This window comes from Oncorhynchus keta, chromosome 10, assembly GCF_023373465.1.
Source record: "Oncorhynchus keta strain PuntledgeMale-10-30-2019 chromosome 10, Oket_V2, whole genome shotgun sequence".
In the NCBI taxonomy this organism is placed as follows: Eukaryota; Metazoa; Chordata; class Actinopteri; order Salmoniformes; family Salmonidae; genus Oncorhynchus; species Oncorhynchus keta.
Window position 1 is genome coordinate 22,816,732 of NC_068430.1, and position 23,272 is coordinate 22,840,003.

Sequence of the window (23,272 nt, forward strand, 5' to 3'; positions counted from 1 at the left end):
GAAGGAATACAGCCTGGCCTTCAACCATTTACTGTAAATGTGTGAGACATTAAAAAAGGCTATCAATGTGTGTGAACCTCAGATTCCCATTATTGTATGACGTTAGCCTGTAGGACACTGTAACACAATGATCTCTTAGGTGCCTGCAGCTCACTATAACACATAATGGATTCCTGGAAACAAAGCGACAATAGGAAAAACTCCCACTCATGCAGTCCATCTTTTTTAATGTATTTTTTTAAACTATTGAACCATGTTTCATCAGTTATTTCAATGTTAGGTTCATCTTCCCATTTCTGTTTAATATAGTTTGTAGAGTATTTCTTTGAGGATTGGATACCCATGTACAGTATATACACTACCATTCAAAAGTTTGGGGCCACTTAGAAATGTCCTTGTTTTTTAAAGAAAAGCACATTAAATTGATCAGAAATACAGTGTAGGCATTGTTAATGTTGTAAATGATTGTTGTAGCTGGAAACTGCAGATTTTTTATGAAATATCTACATAGGCGTACAGAGGCCCATTATCAGCAACCATCATTCCTGTGTTCCAATGACACGTTGTCCAGGAAATCCAGGAAATCACATTGTATGATTTTGAAGTAATTCATTTGCATTTTATTGCATGACATAAGTATTTGATACATCAGAAAACAGAACTTAATATTTGGTACAGAAATCTTTGTTTGCAATTACAGAGATCATACGTTTCCCGTAGTTCTTGACCAGGTTTGCACACACTGCAGCAGGGATTTTGGCCCACTCCTCCATACAGACCTTCTGTATTTGATATAAGTATTTGATCACCTACCAACCAGTAAGAATTCTGGCTCTCACAGACCTGTTAGTTTTTCTTTAAGAAGCCATCCTGTTCTCCACTCATTACCTGTATTAACTGCACCTGTTTTAACTCATTACCTGTATAAAAGACACCTGTCCACACACTCAATCAAACAGACTCCAACCTCTCCACAATGGCCAAGACCACATAGCTGTGTGAGGACATCAGGGATAAAATTGTAGACCTGCACAAGGCTGGGATGGGCTACAGGACAATAGGCAAGCAGCTTGGTGAGAAGGCAACAACTGTTGGCGCAATTATTAGAAAATGGAAGAAGTTCAAGATGACGGTCAATCACTCTCGGTCTGGGGCTCCATGCAGGATCTCACCTCGTGGGGCATCAATGATTATGAGGAAGGTGAGGGATCAGCCCAGAACTACACAGCAGGACCTGGTCAATGACCTGAAGAGAGCTGGGACCACAGTCTCATTAGTTACACACTACGCCGTCATGGATTAAAATCCTGCAGCGCACGCAAGGTCCCCCTGCTCAAGCCAGCGCATGTCCAGGCCCATCTGAAGTTTGCCAATGACCATCTGAATGATCCAGAGGAGGAATGGGAGAAGGTCATGTTATCTGAGACAAAAATAGAGCATTTTGGTCTAAACTCCACTCGCCGTGTTTGGAGGAAGAAGAAGGCTGAGTACAACCCCAAGAACACCATCCCAACCATGAAGCATGGAGGTGGAAACATCATTCTTTGGGGATGCTTTTCTGCAAAGGGGACTGGACGACTGCACCTTATTGAGGGGAGGATGGATGGGGCCATGTATCGTGAGATCTTGGCCAACAACCTCCTTCCCTCAGTAAGAGCATTGAAGATGGGTCGTGGCTGCATCTTCCAGCATGACAACGACCCGAAACACACTGCCAGGACAACTAAGGAGTGGCTCCGTAAGAAGCATCTCAAGGTCCTGGAGTGGCCCAGCCAGTCTCCAGACCTGAACCCAATAGAAAATCTTAGGAGGGAGCTGAAAGTCCGTATTGCCCAGCGACAGCCCCGAAACCTGAAGGAGGTCTGTATGGAGGAGTGGGCCAAAATCCCTGCTGCAGGTTGTGCAAACCTGATCAAGAACTACGGGAAACTTATGATCTCTGTAATTGCAAACAAAGATTTCTGTACCAAATATTAAGTTCTGTTTTCTGATGTATCAAATACTTATGTGATGCAATAAAATGCAAATTAATTCCTTAAAAATCATACAATGTGATTTTCTGGATTTTTGTTTTAGATTCCGTCTCTCACAGTTGAAGTGTACCTATAATAACAATTACAGACCTCTACATGCTCTGTAAGTAGGAAAAACGGCTAAATCTGCAGTGTATCAAATTTTGTTATTCCCACTATATATATATTTTTTGTTTTTTTTGTTTTCACTATGCGTTTAGTGAATACTTGTATCAATTTCAGAGGTGTTTGCACATTAATCACTTTTACAAAAAGTAGTTTTATACCTGCAGGTACCCCTATACAGTAAATCGTGTTTATCCAAGCCATGTTTTACAGGGGATCCTGGAAACTCTTCATATATCCATTCCTTTTAATTATACAACATAATGTGAGGCCGCTCTGTGTCCACTGTTTAAATCTGTTATCCTGAGTTGCAGGGATGAGTCTGGGGTCGTATGCCAGCCAACTCAACAGTTTGACCTCTCTGTCTAAATGACATTTCTTTACTACTCTCAACCATGACTTCAGAGAAGTTAATCCACTGATATGCCTACTGTACGTTTCTGATATGTCCTAAAACCGTTGCTGCCCTTTGTCAGGAAAAATCTCCTGCAGTCCATCTTGAAAGTACATCCATTACTGAATCTATATTCACAGCCGCTTATATTGTCCATCTTTGTTCATTGATTTATTTATGGTTTCTTGTGAAATAATTTGAGGTGGAAAAAAATCCCATGTTGAAATAGAAATAAATAAGATGACTAACATCAACTGAACATCTAACTAGTCCCTATCAGTGTAAACAGGGACAGTCAAACAGTTGAACCAATTAAATGGAGCATTGGACAGACTGAAACAAAGTTCCCACTAGTGTACTAATTAGAGACACTGCAGAGCTAAATAAATGGAAATGTATTCATTTAGATTCTGTCTGTGTTTTAGTGCCTCTGTCACTCTCTCCCTCCCTGGAGAGTTAAACTGAACGCTAATTTCTCATCTGATTCCTCATATCTCCACAGGTTTCACAAATCCCTCTGAAAGAACTACAAATGGGTCACTTATCAGATGTCTGGTCTGTTCTGGCAGACATAGAACCAACTTGTCCTTTTACATCCTCTAGTCTATCCCATCTATTTTTACTCCTATTAGGGTGCCTAACAAGAATAAACCGAGGGAGAGAGAAAGAGAGCAAGAGAGACAGAGGGAAAGAGGTAAGGATAGAAAAGCCAAATTTCATCATTAGCACTCCATTCAAACAACTCAACTGAGCAGTCATCACTCAGGGGAGTCCCAGGACTCTGTGCTTCTTCATTTATTCAATTTGTCGATATGAAGTGTTCGTTAAGAGACACGTGACATCTAGTCTCAGGTGGCCTTAAAGTGAAATTCTAAGCAGCTCGAAGCAAAGGCCACGTTACATGTGAAAGTTTCCATCCTCTTGGTGCTATTAAACCAACATTTCATCGGCACATAGTGTAACTTTGATGTTCCCATGAAGAGAGCGCACTGCACACCTAGGTGTGGAATCTGTGGATGTGGATGTGGATCCATGGTAGGTGGACATTTTATTTGTGTATTTTTCACATGGCGGCCTTCTGAATTATTTAACTGAAATAGTCCTTTTGATCCAAGAGTTAGAGCCCACAGAGCGAAACCCTTACCTGTCAAACACTTCAGTACACACAGACATGGGTACCTACAGAGCTGCCTCATGTGTACACGGGGGAAAATATGTAGCCAAGCCCACTCTGTTAAAGAATTCTGTACTTTTCTGCAACTAGAATGTGTGTTATACAGCTATTTCACTTGTATGGATAGGGAAGGATAAATAGAGCCTCTTGTGATGGAGGTGATATTATTTCAAGGAAGCAGTATGTGCGAGCTGTCTGTTCTCCTACATATCCTCACTCTGAAACAAATTCAGAGTTTGAGATTGAAATTCCAGGGTTGCGTAGCCACATACCCAGTCAGTGTGAATAAAGATGTGGGTCTGTGGGTGGAGGGGAATAAGTCTGATTAGATAGAGAGAGTAATCATCACAGAACAGTGATTACGGTCTGTCAGTCACACTGATCAGAGCTTCCTGAGTGTTTTAATTTATACGGCTTCGATACAATGACCTCCTACCCACACCTGATTCTAGAAAGATGAAGTATTGCACACAACACTTCTTAATTAGCCATTATGCCTCCTGTTTGAAATGATTGAGCAAATGGGAAAGACAACCGTGGAAGCTCATGGAAAAGAGATTGCTCTGGCAGGTAGTGAGTGAGTGTGGGAGGGATGTGTATGAAATTAAGAGAAGGGTATCATGTTCAAACAGAATTGTTTTATGCAAAATCCAGTTGCCGGTCGACAGATGAAGTAATTTCATTTCCACGCATGATCTCCAGCCCCACAGACCAGGAAAATTGCATAGGAGGGAGAGAGGGGATTTCTTTTTTTCCATTTGAGTGTGTGATTAGTCCTCCCGACTTATAACCGCGGAGATGGTCCAATCCCCTTTGAGAAAACAAAAAAGATTCTCTAAAAAAACACTGAAAAAACACTGAAACATTAGAACATTTAGAGAAAATGTTCTACACTTTTCACCACTTAAAAGTAGATGAAATGGTTTTCCTAATCTTTAATATACCATCTCACCTGCTGCTAAAACTCCACTGTTAAAACCCATTAACACAAGCAGGCACATTTCTCTGTACAAGCTCACCACTTTAGCATGTACTCATTTAGTAACCCTTCCTTTGAGCTCAGTCCTCAAATGACCTCTCTTTGTAATGTAGTATTAGGCTAATAACTGCAGATGTAGCAATGCCTCATGGTACATCTTCTTTAGTATCATATATTTCATCATATTCCCTGTCAAGCGCTCCTGACAGTTTTAGATTGTGACTCACTTGAATCTGTATGCACAACCTTGGGGCCTTGGGTCTCTCATTCAATCTAAACCTTTGAATAAGTCAAAATAACATAGGGTGATATTGCCCTCTAGTGATGTGTGGGTCAGCTGTTGTTCATCCTCCCTCAATTGCTAACAACACATACATAACCGTCCAACTATATGTGATAAAGTGAAAATCTGAGGCCCGCACCCAATCTTAACCTGAATGTATAAAATGTGCTGTACAATCAGAGACTGTAGAGATATGTTTTTGCCTATAATTTCCGACATTTTGGTAGGCTATTATTTGCCCTAGAAGACTAAAGAAACCCTTGCTCAGATGAATAATGTCATACATTCGTAGAATGAATGCTTTAAAATCAGTAAAATTTTCTCTTTCATCTCTTCTCTCACGATGCAAAGACATTTGCATATAACCAAACATGGTTCTCATAAGATTTCAGTTCGGCTTGGATGCACATTTTATGTGATTGAAATACTAGCAGCTTTTATGATGATGATAAAGATAGCACCTTTACAAACTAACTGCTGAAATAAAGAAATCATATTTTTCCACTATTAATCTAGAGTAAAACATTTCATTTTGTGTAGCATTTTAATGAAAGAAATGCTTAATTCTGCAGGAGTTAATATTATATAAGTATATGTGAGAGGTTATAGACCTAGCCTAAATTCAGTGTTAAGATTTCAGTTACCATTCCATTTAACCCATCTGCACAGTACAGTTCCCTTGACGTGTCATATTTGAAGTCCCAATCTTGTGACTGTCTAATTTGTAGAGCGCCTCACAATTATTGCACATAACATTTGATTTATTTAGCGTTATTTTACCAGGTAAATTGACTGAGAACGTACACTACATTACCATAAGTATGTGGACCCCTCCTCGTCAAACATCTCATTCCAAAATCACGGGCATTTAAATGGAGTTGGTCCACCATTTGCTGCTATAACAGCCTCCACCATTCTGGGAAGGCTTTCCACTAGATGTTGAAACATTGCTGTGGGGACTTACTTCTATTCAGCCACAAGTGCATTAATGATGTCAGGCATTGATGTTGGGCAATTAGGCCTGGCTCGAAGTCGGTGTTCCAATTCATCCCAAAGGTGTTCGATGGGGTTGAGATCAGGGCTCTGTGCAGGTCAGTCAAGTTCCTCCACACCGATCTCGACAAACCATTTATGTATGGACCTCTTTGTGCACGGGAGCATTGTCATGCTGAAACAGGAAAGGGCCTTCCCCAAACTGTTGCCACAAAGTTGGAAGCATAGAATCATCTAGAATGTAATTGTATACTTTAGAGTTAAGATTTCCCTTCACTGGAACTAAGGGGCCTAGCTCGAACCAAGAAAAACAGCCCCAGACCCTTATTCCGCCTCCGCCAAACTTTACAGTTGATACTATGCATTATAGGTAGCATTCTCCTGGCATCCACCAAACACAGATTTGTCCGTCGGACTGCCAGATGGTGAAGCGTGAGTCCTATGGCGGCGAGCTTTACATTACTCTAGCCGATGCTTGGCATTGCGCATGGTGATCATAGGCTTGATAAGATGGTGCGGACAGATAGGGCAGCTGTGCTTCTAGTTCCTATGCAACTTTGCAGTATTTTGTTGTTTTACGTGTTATTTGTTACATTATTAGCCCATAATTCTTTTGTGTTATTACATACAGCCGGGAAGAACGTTTGAGATATCAGAGCGACGGTAAACCACCAATTTTACGACCTAGAATACGACTTTCCGGAATCAGATCCTTTGTTCATACCCCCCAGGGCAATTGAACTGATTCCAGAGGCTGATCCAAAACACCGCCGGCGGAGAAGAGTTATTCAGACTGGACTTCTAGTCCGACTCAGGAGGCGAGCACTCCACCCATCGCTTAAGAGTATATTACTTGCTAATTTTCAGTCTCTGGATAATAACGTTGACGAGCTCAGGGTGAGGATTTCCTTCCAGAGAGACATCAGGGATTGTAACATACTGTATTTCACGGAAACATGGCTCTCTCATGGCTCTCTCTTGATATATGTGTATGTTTCATCCTTCTGTAGCTCAGTTGGTAGAGCATGGCGCTTGTAACGCCAGGGTAGTGGGTTCGATCCCCGGGACCACCCATAAAAAGAATGTATGCACACATGACTGTAAGTCGCTTTGGATAAAAGCGTCTGCTAAATGGCATATATTATTATTATTATTATTAACTACTCATGTTGTGATTGTGGTAACATACAGGAACTCAAGTCCTTTCGTTCACCCGACCTAGAATACTTCACAATCAATTGCAGACCGTAACACCTCCCAAGTGAATTCTCTTCGATTATAGTTACAGCCGTGTATATTCCCCTCAAGCCGATACCACGACGGCCCTCAAAGAACTTCACTGGACGTTATGGAAATTGGAAACCACATATCCTGAGGCCACATTTATTGTAGCTGGGGATATTAACAAAGCAAATTTGAGGAAAACGCTACCGAAGTTCTATCAACACATTGACTGTAGTACTCGCGCTGCTAAAACACTTAACCACTGCTACTCGAACTTCCGGGATGGCTACAAGGCCCTCCCCCGACCTCCCTTCGGCCAATCTGATCACGACTCTATTTTTCTCCTCCCTTCCTGTAGGCAGAAAACTTAAACAGGAAATACCCGTGCAAAGGACTATTCAACGCTGGTCTGAACAATGGGAATCCATGCTTCAAGATTGTTTTGATCACACGGACTGGGATATGTTCCGGGTAGCCTCCGAGAATAACATTGACGAATACACTGATACGGAGACTGAGTTTGTCAGGAAGTGTATAGGAGATAATTGAAGCCACTGTGACTATTAAAACCTACCCTAACCAGAAACATTGGATATATGGCAGCATTTGCACAAAACTGAAAGCAAGAACCATCGCATTAAACCATGGCAAGGTGACTGGGAATATGGCTGAATACATCCAGTGTAGTTATTCCCTCCATAAGGCAATGAAACAGGCAAAAGTGGAGTCGCAATTCAACGGCTCAGACACAAGACGTATGTGGCAGACAATCACAGACTACAAAAGGAAAACCAGGATACCGACGTCAAGCTTCCGGACAAGCTAAACACCTTCTTCGCCCACTTTGAGGACAACACAGTGCCACCAAAGCAACCCGCTACTCACTACTGTTGGCTCTCCTTCTCCATGGCCAACATGAGTAAGACATTTAAGTGTGTTAACCCTCGCAAGGCTTCCGGCCCAGACGGGATCCCTAGCCGGTTCCTCAGAGCATGTGCAGAACAGCTGGCTGGAGTGTTTACGGACATATTCAATCTCTCCCTGTCCAAGTCTGCTGTCCCCACATGCTTCAAGAGGGGCACCATTGTTCCTGTACCCAAGAAAGCAAAGGTAACTGAACTAAATTACTATTGCCCCGTAGCACTCACTTCTGTCATCATGAAGTGCTGTGAGAGACTAGTCAAGGATCATCACCTCTACCTTACCTGTCACCCTAGACCCGCTTCAATTTGCTTACCGCCCCAAAAGATCCACAGACTATGCAATTGCCATTGGACTGCACACTGCCCTATCCCATCTGGACAAGAGGGATACCTATGTAAGAATGCTGTTCATTGACTATAGCTTAATGAACAGCATAGTACCCTCCAAGCTCATCATTAAGCTCAAGGCCCTGGGTCTGAACCTTGCCCTGTGCAACTGGGTCCTGGACTTCCTGACTGGCCGCCCTCAGGTGATGAAGGTAGGAAACAACACCTCCACTTCACTGATCCTCAACACTGGAGCCTCACAAGGGTGCATGCCCAGCCGCCTCCTGTACTCCCTGTTCACCCATGACTGCATGGCCATTCACACCTCCATTGCAATCATCAAGTTAGCTGATTACCAACAATGACGAGACAGTCTACAGGGAGGAGGTGAGGGCCCTGGGAGTGTGATGCGGGGAAAATAACCTCTCATCCAATGTCAACAAAAGAAAGGAGCTGATCGTGGACTTCAAGAAACAGTAGAGGGAACAGCCCCCTATCCACAGAAGTGCAGTGGAGAAGGTAGAAATCTTCAAGTACCTCAGCATACACATCACTAACAAACTGAAATGGTCCACCCACACAGACAGTGTGGTGAAGAAGACACAACAGTGTCTCTTTAACCTCAGGAGGCTGAAGAAATTCGGCTTGAAAGTCACTGAGCTTTCAGTAAGTCCATTTCTACTGCGAATGTTTGTCTATGTAGATTGCATGGCTGTGTGCTCGATTTTATACATCTTTCAACAATGGGTGTGGCTGAAATAGCCGAATCCACTCGTAGGGGTGTCCACATACTATCGCATATATAGTGTACTCTTTTACAGCGATGACCTGGGGAAGAGTTACGGGGAGGAAACTGGGGATGATTAGGTGGCCAGATTGGGAATTTAGCCAGGACACCGGAAAGTCAGGACACCCATTTAACGCCCCGTCAGAAATATGCCACCTTACTCAGGGCAAAGTCCCCTTCACTGCTCTGGGGCATTGGTATCTCCTTAGACCAGAGGGAAGAATTCCCTCTGCATGGCCTTCCAACACCACTTCCAACATCACTTCCAGCAGCAGCTGGTGTACCATCCAGCGATCGACCAAGACCAACCCTGCATTAGCTGCAGAGGCAAGTTAGCAGTGTAGTATGCATAGCTGGCACTGTTCAAATCAAATCAAATTTATTTATATAGCCCTTCGTACATCAGCTGATATCTCAAAGTGCTGTACAGAAACCCAGCCTAAAACCCCAAACAGCAAGCAATGCAGGTGTAGAAGCACAGTGGCTAGGAAAAACTCCCTAGACTGTTATCATCCTCTTTTACCACTTCCCCAAATCTTTCCCAAACATTATTGTTGTGGCCCTTCCTTCTCTTTTCAATTCTTAATTTAACAGCTTTTCTCTTAATGAATCAAATTCTGACCAGAGGTGTCATGCCCATTAGGGGCACAGGGCACGTGCCCTATTAGATTTTTTTTTCTCCGTAATACTACTAGCCACTTAGCAATTTTATTAAGTTAGCTTTGGCTAGCCCAGATAGGTTCCCAATCTCCCAACTTCATAACTAGCTACCAGCTATCAATCAAGTTAGAGTAGCTAGCTTTGTCTAACTTTCTTAGCTGACGTGCCTGCTGGCAAGGTTGGTAGAAATTAGAAAAGCATGCAGAGAAGCATATGTAGGTTCTTCTTAGGGATAGCCCCTTTTTTTCAATTTTTGCCTAAAATGACATACCCAAATCTAACTGCCTGTAGCTCAGGCCCTGAAGCAAGGATATACATATTCTTGGTACCATTTGATAGTAAAGACTTTAAGGTTTGTGTAAATGTGAATTGAATATCGGAGAATATAACACAATAGATCTGGTAGAAGAAAATACAAAGAAAAAACAACTGTTTATTTTCTACCACCATCTTTGAAATGCAACAGAAAGGTCCCAAGCCATCATGCTGGTTGTAATTCCGGTGGTGTCCACAAGCTGGCAGCAGTATATGTGCAAAGTTTCAGATGGATAACTTGAAGTATGAGCAAACTACATGACATTTAGTGTGGAAGTCCCCCAGGTACATTTGGGCAAATCGCGAAGGAGACATTTACATTCACATTTTTCTGCAAGAATACCATCAAATCTGTATACTTGGACTTGGATTTAGCTTTTCCAGTATTTCCAGTATTAGTAGCCATATTGTAAGAAGCTCTTTGCCACCTTCTCCTCCCTCCTGAATCCTCCTCCCCCCTCCTCCCTCTCTGCAGATGACTTCGTCAACCATTTTGAAAAGAAGGTCGACGACATCCGATCCTCGTTTGCTAAGTCAAACGACACCGCTGGTTCTGCTCACACTGCCCTACCCTGTGCTCTGACCTCTTTCTCCCCTCTCTCTCCAGATGAAATCTTGCGTCTTGTGACGGCCGGCCGCCCAACAACCTGCCCGCTCGACCCTATCCCCTCCTCTCTTCTCCAGACCATTTCCGGAAACCTTCTCCCTTACCTCACCTCGCTCATCAACTCATCCCTGACCGCTGGCTACGTCCCTTCCGTCTTCAAGAGAGCGAGAGTTGCACCCCTTCTGAAAAAACCTACACTCGATCCCTCCGATGTCAACAACTACAGACCAGTATCCCTTCTTTCTTTTCTCTCCAAAACTCTTGAACGTGCCGTCCTTGGCCAGCTCTCCTGCTATCTCTCTCAGAATGACCTTCTTGATCCAAATCAGTCAGGTTTCAAGACTAGTCATTCAACTGAGACTGCTCTTCTCTGTATCACGGAGGCGCTCCGCACTGCTAAAGCTAACTCTCTCTCCTCTGCTCTTATCCTTCTAGACCTATCGGCTGCCTTCGATACTGTGAACCATCAGATCCTCCTCTCCACCCTCTCCGAGTTGGGCATCTCCGGCGCGGCCCACGCTTGGATTGCGTCCTACCTGACAGGTCGCTCCTACCAGGTGGCGTGGCGAGAATCTGTCTCCTCACCACGCGCTCTCACCACTGGTGTCCCCCAGGGCTCTGTTCTAGGCCCTCTCCTATTCTCGCTATACACCAAGTCACTTGGCTCTGTCATAACCTCACATGGTCTCTCCTATCATTGCTATGCAGACGACACACAATTAATCTTCTCCTTTCCCCCTTCTGATGACCAGGTGGCGAATCGCATCTCTGCATGTCTGGCAGACATATCAGTGTGGATGACGGATCACCACCTCAAGCTGAACCTCGGCAAGACGGAGCTGCTCTTCCTCCCGGGAAGGACTGCCCGTTCCATGATCTCGCCATCACGGTTGACAACTCCATTGTGTCCTCCTCCCAGAGCGCTAAGAACCTTGGCGTGATCCTGGACAACACCCTGTCGTTCTCAACTAACATCAAGGCGGTGGCCCGTTCCTGTAGGTTCATGCTCTACAACATCCGCAGAGTACGACCCTGCCTCACACAGGAAGCGGCGCAGGTCCTAATCCAGGCACTTGTCATCTCCCGTCTGGATTACTGCAACTCGCTGTTGGCTGGGCTCCCTGCCTGTGCCATTAAACCCCTACAACTCATCCAGAACGCCGCAGCCCGTCTGGTGTTCAACCTTCCCAAATTCTCTCACGTCACCCCGCTCCTCCGCTCTCTCCACTGGCTTCCAGTTGAAGCTCGCATCCGCTACAAGACCATGGTGCTTGCCTACGGAGCTGTGAGGGGAACGGCACCTCAGTACCTCCAGGCTCTGATCAGGCCCTACACCCAAACAAGGGCACTGCGTTCATCCACCTCTGGCCTGCTCGCCTCCCTACCACTGAGGAAGTACAGTTCCCGCTCAGCCCAGTCAAAACTGTTCGCTGCTCTGGCTCCCCAATGGTGGAACACACTCCCTCACGACGCCAGGACAGCGGAGTCAATCACCACCTTCCGGAGACACCTGAAACCCCACCTCTTTAAGGAATACCTAGGATAGGATAAAGTAATCCTTCTCACCCCCCTTAAAAGATTTAGATGCACTATTGTAAAGTGGCTGTTCCACTGGATGTCATAAGGTGAATGCACCAATTTGTAAGTCGCTCTGGATAAGAGCGTCTGCTAAATGACTTAAATGTAAATGTAAATGTAAGTTCAACATTTGCAAAACACCTAGTTTTCATAGCTCTCCATATTCTTATAATCTTTATCCAAAAGGAAAAGGCTTGCTGTCGCACAAGGTTAGCAGGTTTCCCGATACTCCCGTAAAGCCCAGCTCATTGGCTATCTAGCTAGCTTTGTTTGACCCCGATTGGTGCTTATTTGACAAAGTTACAGTCGACCAAGTGAAGAGCGCCCGCATTATCGGCATGCCATGAAGGCGTCGCTCTTGACCAAATTTGGTGTCCTATAGGATCTACTACACCCCTAATGATATAGTGAAGTCTGATTACATTCTATGATCTCTGAGGAATAAATACGAACATGATTTGACTGGTTGAAACAATGTTTAGGGTTAGCTTTGAACAGATTCCCTTCTTTGCAAATTGAAATACAAAATCGATCGTGCATGCTATGTGGATCTTTTTAGGATATGAAAAAGGATTTGATCTAACCAAATGACACTTCATGTTGTCTCTGGGACCCTTTGGAGGATAAATCAGAGCAAGATTTCAGAATGTAAGTACACATTTGACCTTCAGAGGTGAATTTATCAAACTATTGTGGTGAAAAAAGTGTTTTGTTGTTAGGTGCTCTCCTCAGACAATAGCATGGCATTTTTTCGCAGTAATAGCTACTGTAAAGTGGAGAGTGCAGTTATATTAACAAGAATTTAAGCTTTCAGACGATATAAGACACTTATATGTACTGGCATTTTTTGTTTCACTAAAATCTGCGATCATGACACATGGCGCTGCATGATTTACAACTATCTCTTTAACGGGACGCCTATCCCTAATTGAAAAAAGTTCCGCCAGTCAGGAGGATACAGACAGTTCAATAGGTATGTTTAGATATGCAGAAAAATATAGTATTTTATACATAAAATTAAGCATAATAGTTATGGCTCTAGCTTGCAGGAAAAAGCTGTTTCAGGTGTGTAACGGCGTTCTTCGTTTGTCGAAAGAGAGTCGGACCGAAATGCAGCGTGGTGGTTACTCATGTCTTTAATAAAGAAACGACGATACATGAAATAACTTATAGATGCAAAAACAACAAACGGAACGAGATAGGCTGTAATTAGTTATCTGGTGAACACTACACAGAGACAGGAACAATCACCCACGAAATACACAGTGAAACCACGGCTACCTAAATACGGTTCCCCATCAGAGACAACAAGAATCACCTGACTCTGATTGAGAACCGCCTCAGGCAGCCAAGCCTATACTAGACACACCCCTAATCAACCACAATCCCAATGCCTACAAAAACCCCAATACGACAATACAATAAACCCATGTTACACCCTGGCCTGAACAAATAATTAAAGAAAACACAAAATACTAAGACCAAGGCGTAACCAAAAAAAGTGTTAACCTGTTACTCCTACCCCCTACTTTTTCGAACATTCTGTTAAAAATCGCGCAACATTTCAGCGCCCTGCTGCTCATGCCAGGAATATAGTATATGCATATGATTAGTATGTGTGGATAGAAAACACTCAGACGTTTATAAAACTGGTTAAATCACGGCTGTGACTATAACAGAACGTGCGTTTCATCGAAAAGCGCAGGAAAATCTGATCACTGAAAATGGGAAAATATATCAATGCGCCACTTGCATGTATTGTCTATGGGAAAGCAAATTATCTGGAGCCGAGATTGCAATTCCTACAGCTTCCACACGATGTCAACAGTCTTGTCATTTGCCTAGGCTTTGTTTCTTGGTCAAACAAAGAAGAGACAGCCCATTTCTTCAGGTCTCGGACCAGATATTTTGGTTGAGATTTACCCGGACATTATTTCCAGACGTACCCCTATAGAATACACATCGCCTCGTGATCAATTTGATCGCTTATTAACGTTTACTAATACCTAAAGTTGCATTACAAAAGTATTTCGAAGTGTTTTGTTAAAGTTTATCGTCAACGTTTTTAATTTTAAAAAATGACGTTACGTTATAAGACGCTATTCTTTTTGTTTATCACACAGTCTTCATAGATCGATATCTAGGCTATATATGGACCGGGTTAATCGAAAAAAAGACCCAATAGTGATTATGGGACATCTAGGAGTGCCAACAAAGAAGATGGTCAAAGGTAATGAATGTTTTATATTTTATTTGTGCGGTTTGTGTAGCGCCGACTATGCTAATTATTTTGTTTACGTCCCCTGCGGGTCTTTTGGGGTGTTACATGCTATCAGATAATAGCTTCTCATGCTTTCGCCAAAAAGCATTTGAAAAATCTGACTTGTTGCCTGGATTCACAACGAGTGTAGCTTTAATTCAATACCCTGCATGTGTATTTTAATGAACGTTTGAGTTGTAACTAGTACTATTAGCATTTAGCGTAGCGCATTTGCATTTCCAGATGTCTAGATGGGACGCCTGCGTGTCAGGTAGGAGCAAGAGGTTAAACAACCACACATGCGTAGATCATTCGTTCACCGACTCTTCGTCTCACAAAGACACGGCGTTTGGAACCAAAAATCTCAAATTTGGACTCTTTGGAACAAAGGACAGATTTCCTCTGGTCTAATGTCAATTGCTTGAGTTTCTTGGCCCTAGCAAGTCTCTTTTTCTTATTGGTGTCCTTTAGCAGTGGTTTCTTTGTAGCAATTCGACCATGAAGGCCTTAATCACGCAGTCTCCACTGAACAGTTGATGTTGAGATGTGTCTGTTACTTAAACTCTGTGAAGCATTTATTTGGGCTGCAATCTGAGGTGCAGTTAACTCTAATGAACTTATCCCCTGCAGCACAGGTAACTTTGGGTCTTCCTCTCCTGTGGCAGTCCTCATGAGAGCCAGTTTCATCATAGCGCTTGATGGTTTTTGCGACTGCACTTAAAGAAGTGACGTGTCTTTGGCTATGCTGGATTAAATGATATGACATGCTATTCTATAAAATAATTTCTCTGTAATTAATATTACCTGATTAAGCTAATCAGGTAAATGTCATTTACAAGAAAGTCAGGGCACCACGAAATAATGTTTATAGAGCTGTTATCTTCCGAATAAACTCTTAACGACCTGGTAATCTTTTAAATCAGTAGCAGTCACTATTTAATCGTCACTTTATTCAGTCTCATCTGAAAGTTGTAAATTCTTGCTTATCTTCACGAACCGTGAATCAGCAATACAACATTTGGTTTAATTATTTATTTACTAAATACCTAAATAATCACACAGAATTACATCTACACAGCATGGATCATAAATTGATTAGAAATTATGTCATAATGGAAAATGTCCCTAGCAGACGGCTGGTTACACAAAGAAAGGGGGTCGGGTTTTGAATGAAAGAGCGGGAAGACTGAGGAACAAAAGGATTTTGTGTGTCTATCGGGCCGTAGGCAGCTATGCTATCGTAAATACAGTATCTTATGCATTCTAAATAACCGCCCATTTGAGAAAGGAAAATGCAATAAATATTTACTCTGAGCTGCGCTTCGGTAGATTGGTCGTAGATAGATGCCTGGGTTGTCCAGCATGGATCTCTTGTCCTCTGAAGAATGTCTAGTGGTGAACTGGAGGGTGGTAGAATGGATGCTCTGTCCGTCCTCTCCTAACCCACGTTTACAGCTGCTGTTGCTAAAGCAGAGGTATCACTTCTTTAGTGAATAAGAGTTCAAAGTTCATACCAAGTTGCCATACTTTTAAGCTTGTGCTATATTCTGGCTGATATAGTCGAAATTCATCCTTTCGGAGTGTCGATCGTCACATTGAACACATTGATGCTAATTCCGTATTTATTATCTGAGCCCTTTTAACGTAGGACCGTCATCCTCACGTCCTTGGAACAGAAAGGTGAATTTTCGTCAACGGGTTTATATAGTGGTGAAAGAATGGCATGTTTCATAGTTTACAGCCAAAGTCTGTTCACTTGGGCGGAGCCTCTGAGTGAGCAGAGTTTCTCTATGACAAACTGTTCTCTCATTTAAGAAGCTAAAACTACATTTAATCTTTTCACAAACAGTTTCATATTTAAACATTTAAATTGCACTACAATTCCATGTGAATCTGATAACTAGAATGTGTCGACTTTCCAAGATACCGTTTGTCATCCTGTCATTAGTAGTAATGTCTCAGACAACAACTGATCTGAGATCATATTCATTAAGTACCAACGCATATTTTCAACTGGTTGGATTACCGAAATATGGTTCCGTTTCCCAACTTTCGATGTTACCAGACTCTCTATGTTACAAAGGCTTTACAAGAGTCAACTCTATGAAGTAGAGAAGGAAAAGGGGAAAGGTATTTATGGGGGTCATAAACCTCCCCCAACAGGCCAACATCATGACAGAAGCTTTCAAAGTCCTTGAAATTTTCAGCTTTGACTCACCTTCATGTCTTAAAGTAATGATGGACTGTCATTACTCTTTGCTTATTTGAGCTGTTCTTGCATAATATTGACTTTTTGGTCTTTTACAAAATAGGGCTAATTGCCGATTTCTGTGGCTGGTAACTTTAATTAACTTATCCTGTGCAGTCTTCCTTTCCTGTGGTGGTCCTCATGAGAGCCAGTTTCATCATAGCGCTTGGTGGTTTTTGCAACTGCACTTGAAGAAACTTTAAAAGTTGATTGACCTTGTCTTAAAGTAATGATGGACTGTTGTTTCTCTTTGCTTATTTGAGCTGTTCTTGCCATAATATGTACTTGGTCTTTTACCAAATAGGGCTATCTTGTCACAACACAACTGATTGGCTCAAACGCATTAAGAAGGAAAGAAATCCCACAAATGAACCTTTAACAAAGCACACCTTTTAATTGAAATGCATTCCAGGTGACTTCTACTCATGAAGCTGGTTGAGAGAACGCCAAGAGTGTGCAAAGCTGTCATCAAGGCAAAGGGTGGTACTTTGAAGAATTTCAAATATAAAATATATTTTGCTACATGATTCCATATGTGTTATTTCATAGTTTTGATGTCTTCACTATTATTCTACAATGTAGAAAATAGTATAAATTACAACAACAAAAACTGAGTAGGTGTGTCCAAACTTTTGACTGCATGACTCCCCTGACTCTGACATTGTCAATCAAGTACAAGTACAAGGATAGAGCGAAAAACCCGCAGACACTCGGACATCCGTGAAATTAGTTTGACATTTGCCCTAAAGCTTTTTTGTACCTATTGCCTAATGCCAGATAAAAATAATGAAAGAAAAAACTCAATGTAGCCTATAGATATGAATTGCACAAGAATGATACATTTATAGATTTTTTTATGCATTGTTTTCTCTTTATTCAGCCAGCCTGCCATCCACCTGCCCTTCATCCACACAATATTTCATGACCCTCCCTGCCGATATAACTGCTGGGACTGTGGGTTATGAGTCAACCCGCACATCACTATTTTCCTATTTCCCACTTCTGAGCCATGCTTTGAGTCTCATACAACATGTCATCGTGTTTATATCTCCCTCTGCCAGATCCGCTCGGACCAAGACCTGGAGAAAGGGATACGCTACAGCATCACTGGAGCAGGGGCGGACCAGCCTCCCATTGACGTGTACAACATTGACCCTGTGCACGGCAAGATGTTTGTCACCAGACCCCTGGACAGAGAGGAGAGGGCCTCCTACCATGTGAGTTACAGTGCGTGTTACGGTGGCTCCACACATCTGTTGTGTGTCTGTCTATCTGTTTGTCTGGGTGTCTATCTGTCTGTCCATCTGTCTGTGCAGGATGGCTGTCGTAATTCTGTCACACTGACACAGTGAGACTGAGTGAAGCCTCAGATTCTGAGTATAGCCTTTTGTATGCTTTAGCAACACTGTCTTGTTTATGCCAGACTGTCCTTTCTGAGTTATGATAAAAGTGTGAAATGAAAGAAAGAAAGATTGCCTTGACAAAGCACAGATTTCTGCAGCCATTCAAGCTGTCAATTAGGCTTGAAGGAGGTTTTTCAGCAGAGAGAGAGACGGTTTGGAGAGGAGTGTGTCTTTAACTGCTAATGAACAGGCAATGTTCTGGGTGTTGCGTTGGTGTTGTGTTTTGGAATCACCTGACAGCAGGGGCAACCCTTTCTTTGTCTACAGCTGGCTGTTAACCGCCATCAGACTGGAACATGTTCCCCATGAACTCTGTAGCTGCACGCCTCCTCTCCTTTGACAATCTTACATTTAGCATACATCTGCCTCTTACTGTACACACTTCAGACATGCTCAAAACATTAGATATTTCCTTAGTTTCGATTAAATATTTATTTCAAATATCACAGATATTTGCTTTACATACAAAAATGCACCGCAAAAGAATCGGAGACATAGCATAGGCCAGACATTCATAACAAACCAGGGGTTGAAACCAGGAAACAGAAACGAAAACTGGAAAATAACTACATTTTTAGAGGAACAGAATCAGAACCTCGAACAAAAGGGATCTACAGCATACTGTTTCAGAACAGAACCATTATTTTTAGTTTGGAAATAATGTTATTTTACGTTCCTGGCATTTTATTCCAGTCTCAGAATAAACATGCCTATGCAAAGCCCCCACTTTGTCACTTAGAAACTTATTCCAATGTCTGCCTACCTGCCAGCTAAAAATCTTTGCCTGTGCGTGTGTATGAAACACGACCCTCCCCCTATATATACACATATATATATATTTACTGAATTATTACTATTTTCTTCATTGCAACATAATAGCGAAGACATCAAAACTATGAAATGACACATATGGAATCATGTAGTAACCAAAAAAGTGTTAAACAAATCAAAATATATTTTATATTTGAAATTCTTCAAAGTACCACCCTTTGCCTTGATGACAGCTTTGCACACTCTTGGCGTTCTCTCAACCAGCTTCATGAGTAGAAGTCACCTGGAATGCATTTCAATTAAAAGGTGTGCCTTGTTAATTTGTGGAATTTCTTTCCTTCTTAATGGGTTTGAGCCAATCAGTTGTGTTGTTACACGGTAGGTGTGGTATACAGAAGATAGCCCTATTTGCTAAAAGACCAAGTCCATATTATGGCAAGAACAGCTCAAATAAGCAAAGAGAAACAACAGTCCATCATTACTTTAAGACATCAAGGTCACTCAACTTTAAAGTTTCGTCAAGTGCAGTCACAAAAACCACCAAGCGCTATGATGAAACTGGCTCTCATGAGGACCACCACAGGAAAGGAAGACTGCACAGGATAAGTTCATTAGAGTTACCAGCCACAGAAATTGGCAATTAACTGCACCTTTTTAAAATTTAATTTAATTTGACCTTTATTTAACTTGAAAAGTCAGTTAAGAACAAATTCTTATTTACAATGACGGCCTACCATCGCAGCCCAAATAAATGCTTCACAGAGTTCATGTAACAGACACATCCCAACATCAACTGTTCAGAGGAGATTGTGTGAATCAGTGGTTTCTCGCTGCAATGACCAATGACCAAAAACAAACCTCCAGGCTATGTAAAGGTTATTTGACCAAGAAGGAGAGTGATGGAGTTGTGCATCAGATGACCTGGCCTCCACAATCACCCAACCTCAACCCAATTGAGATGGTTTGGGATGAGTTGGGATGAGTAAAGGAAGTCCTCAACATATGTATGAACTCTTTTCAAGACTGTTGGAAAAGCGTTCCAGGTGACGACTGTACCTTATTAAGCAGGTTGAGAGAATGCCAAGATTGTGCATAGCTGTCATCAAGGCAAAATGTGGCTACTATGAAGATTCTAAAATATAAAACATATTTTGATTTGTTTAACACTTTTTTGGTACTACATGATTCCATCTGTGTTATGTCATAGTTGTGATGTCTTCACTATTATTCTACAGGCCTGAGTGTCTGATTGATTTGTATTACATAAAACACACAATTCTCCATACAAGAGATTTGCAGCGAACTCCAAGTCCATGGACCTCCCTGCTCTTGGCAGTCCTCTCTCTTTGGCCTGACTCATCCATCTGGCAGTTCCTGCTGGTCCATTTATTTCCAGATGAGGTCCTGCTTGTCAGTCCTCCTACAGTATCAGTCTCTTTTCCAAAGCCTGCCGTCTGGTGGAGGTGGGAGTGAAGGTGTAACCTGGTCAGGCCAGCCCAGTGGTGTCAGGTCTCTTTGCGAGCTGGTGGATGTTAGTACACATGCTCCTACACCTCTTGGCACGGGAGGGATCAATAAGTCAGTCAGGTCATTGGGTGCTTGTTAAGGCCTAGTGAACTGGACTGGCAACTGTAAACAAGCCTGAGCCTGAGTGGAGCCTGATGTTGGAGCTTGGTGTTAGAGCCTGACAGGAGCTTGGTGTTAGAGCCTGACAGGGGCTCGTTATTAAAGCCTGAGAGGAGCCTTGTATTATAGCCTGAGGGGAGCTTGGTATTAGAGCCTGAGAGGAGCCTTTTGTTTGAGCCTGAGAGGAGCCTTGTGTTTGAGCCTAAGAGGAGCCTGGTGTTAGAGCCTGAGTGGAGCCTGGTGTTAGACCCTGGTGTTAGATCCTGGGAGGAGCTCGGTGTTAGAGCCTCAGAGGAGCCAGGTGTTAGTCACCCAACCGGTAATACAGAGATAGCACTAGACTTTCAATTTATGAGTTACCTGTGAAGACCCTTCTCTGCTCTTGGCTTTTACTGCTCATGGTTGGCGTAGATAACTTTATATGTGACCCACCACTTTGATTCGGTGATATTTGGCAAAATTTTGTTAAAGTAGAGACTCAGAGATAGAAAATTGTATATCATAAACTGCAGTTGAGAAACAATGGGAAGTTAACTTCTTATGGCTGCCATCCCGTTAAACGGGATAATTTTCATCAACAACCGCTGAATTGCATACATTCAAATAATATTACTAAAAATATTTATATCCATGAAATCACAAGTGCAATATAGCAAAACACAGCTTAGCCTTTTGTTAATCAACTTGTCGTGTCAGATTTTGAAAATATGCTTTACAGCAAAAGCAATCCAAGCGTTTGTGTAAGTTTATAGATCGCTTGACAAAACATTATGAACACCTAGCATCAAGTAGCTTGGTCACGAAAATCAGAAAAGCAATCAAATTAATCGTTTACCTTTGATCTTCAGATGTTTTCATTCACGAGACTCCCAGTGTCACGTTCTGACCTTTATTTCCTTTGTTTTGTATTTATTTAGTATGGTCAGGTTGTGAGTTGGGTGGGCAGTCTATGTTTGTTTTTCTATGATTTGGGTATTTCTATGTTTCGGCCTAGTATGGTTCTCAATCAGAGGCAGGTGTCATTAGTTGTCTCTGATTGAGAATAATACTTAGGTAGCCTGGGTTTCACTGTGTGTTTGTGGGTGATTGTTCCTGTCTCTGTGTTTGCACCAGATAGGACTATTTTGGGTTTTCACGTTTCTTGTTTTTGTATTCAGTTGTTCATGTGTACATTTACATATTAAAAGAACCATGGACACTTACCACGCCGCATATTGGTCCTCTGATCCTTTTTGCCTCTCCTATTCGGAAGAAGAGGAGGAAATCCCTTACACCCAGTTACACAATAAATGTTCCTTTTGTTCAATTAAGATTATTTTTATATCCAAAATACCTCCATTTGTTTGGCGCGTTATGTTCAGAAATCCACAGGAAAGAGCGGTCACGACAACGCAGACAAATTCCAAATAGTATCTGTAATGTCCACAGAAACATGTCAAATGTTTTTTATAATCAATCCTCAGGTTGTTTTTAAAATATATAATTGATAATATATCAACCGCAACTCTCTTTTTCAGTAGGAGAGGGAAAGGCAATGGCTGCCCAAACTCTGTTGTGCATTCAAAACGCTACTGGCACCCGGCCATACAATGGCGCAATGTTATCTTTCTTGCTCATTTTTCAAAATAAAAGCCTGAAACTATGTCTGAAGCGATAGAAAAAGGAATCTGGTTGATCTCCCTTTAACCTCTTGCTCCTACCTGACACGCAGGCGTCCCATCTTGACATCTGGAAATGCAAATGCGCTACGCTAAATGCTAATAGCACTCGTTAAAACTCAAACGTTCATTAAAATACACATGCAGGGTATTGAATTAAAGCTACACTCGTTGTGAATCCAGGCAACAAGTCAGATTTTTAAAATGTTTTTCGGCGAAAGCATGAGAAGCTATTATCTGATAGAATGTAACACCCCAAAAGACCCGCAGGGGACGTAAACAAAATAATTAGCATCGTCGGCGCTACACAAAACGCAAAATAAAATATGAAACATTCATTACCTTTGACCATCTTCTTTGTTGGCACTCCTAGATGTCCCATAAACACTATTGAGTCTTTTTTTTTTCAATTAAATCGGTCCATATATAGCCTAGATATCGATCTATGAAGACTGTGTGATCAACGAAAAAAATAGCGTAAATGGTACAGTGAAATGGTTACTTGCATAGTGGAGTCTTTTGTTTAGTCTTTTGTCTAAACAGTGAACCATAATCCCAACCCATACAGTACTACCATGTAGCATGCATGAATCTGCAGGTAGCTAAATCTAACCAACTAGGTTCAATGTTAGCTAGCTAGCTATAGGCTATAGCTAGTAATGTAAATTGATTTCTGAGATTATAATAATATTACTACAAAGATTATACACGTAACATTAGCTGGTGAGCCAGCCAGCTAACGTCTGCTAGCTAGCTAACATTACACTTTAATTTGTAATGAAAATGACTTTACGACAAACGTATAATATAATATTAGAAAAGTATAATATCTGAAAATGTAGCTACACTTTTGCCCATATACATGGATGAACGCTTCTCCCCCTCTGTCATGGATGCCATGGTTGCCCTTAGTTTGAAGATGTA

General features: G+C 42.1%; 1 protein-coding gene across 2 annotated transcripts in view; it reads left to right on the forward strand.

Moving 5' to 3' along the window:
• The window catches only part of LOC118388391 (cadherin-4-like), a 325,932-nt gene that overhangs the window by 252,533 nt on the left and 50,127 nt on the right, over nt 1–23,272 (forward strand). For both annotated transcript variants that reach the window (XM_035777425.2, XM_052526700.1), the window contains exon 6: nt 17,952–18,107. In XM_035777425.2, the coding sequence (XP_035633318.2) occupies nt 17,952–18,107 (156 nt within the window). The remainder of the gene's footprint in view (nt 1–17,951; nt 18,108–23,272) is intronic.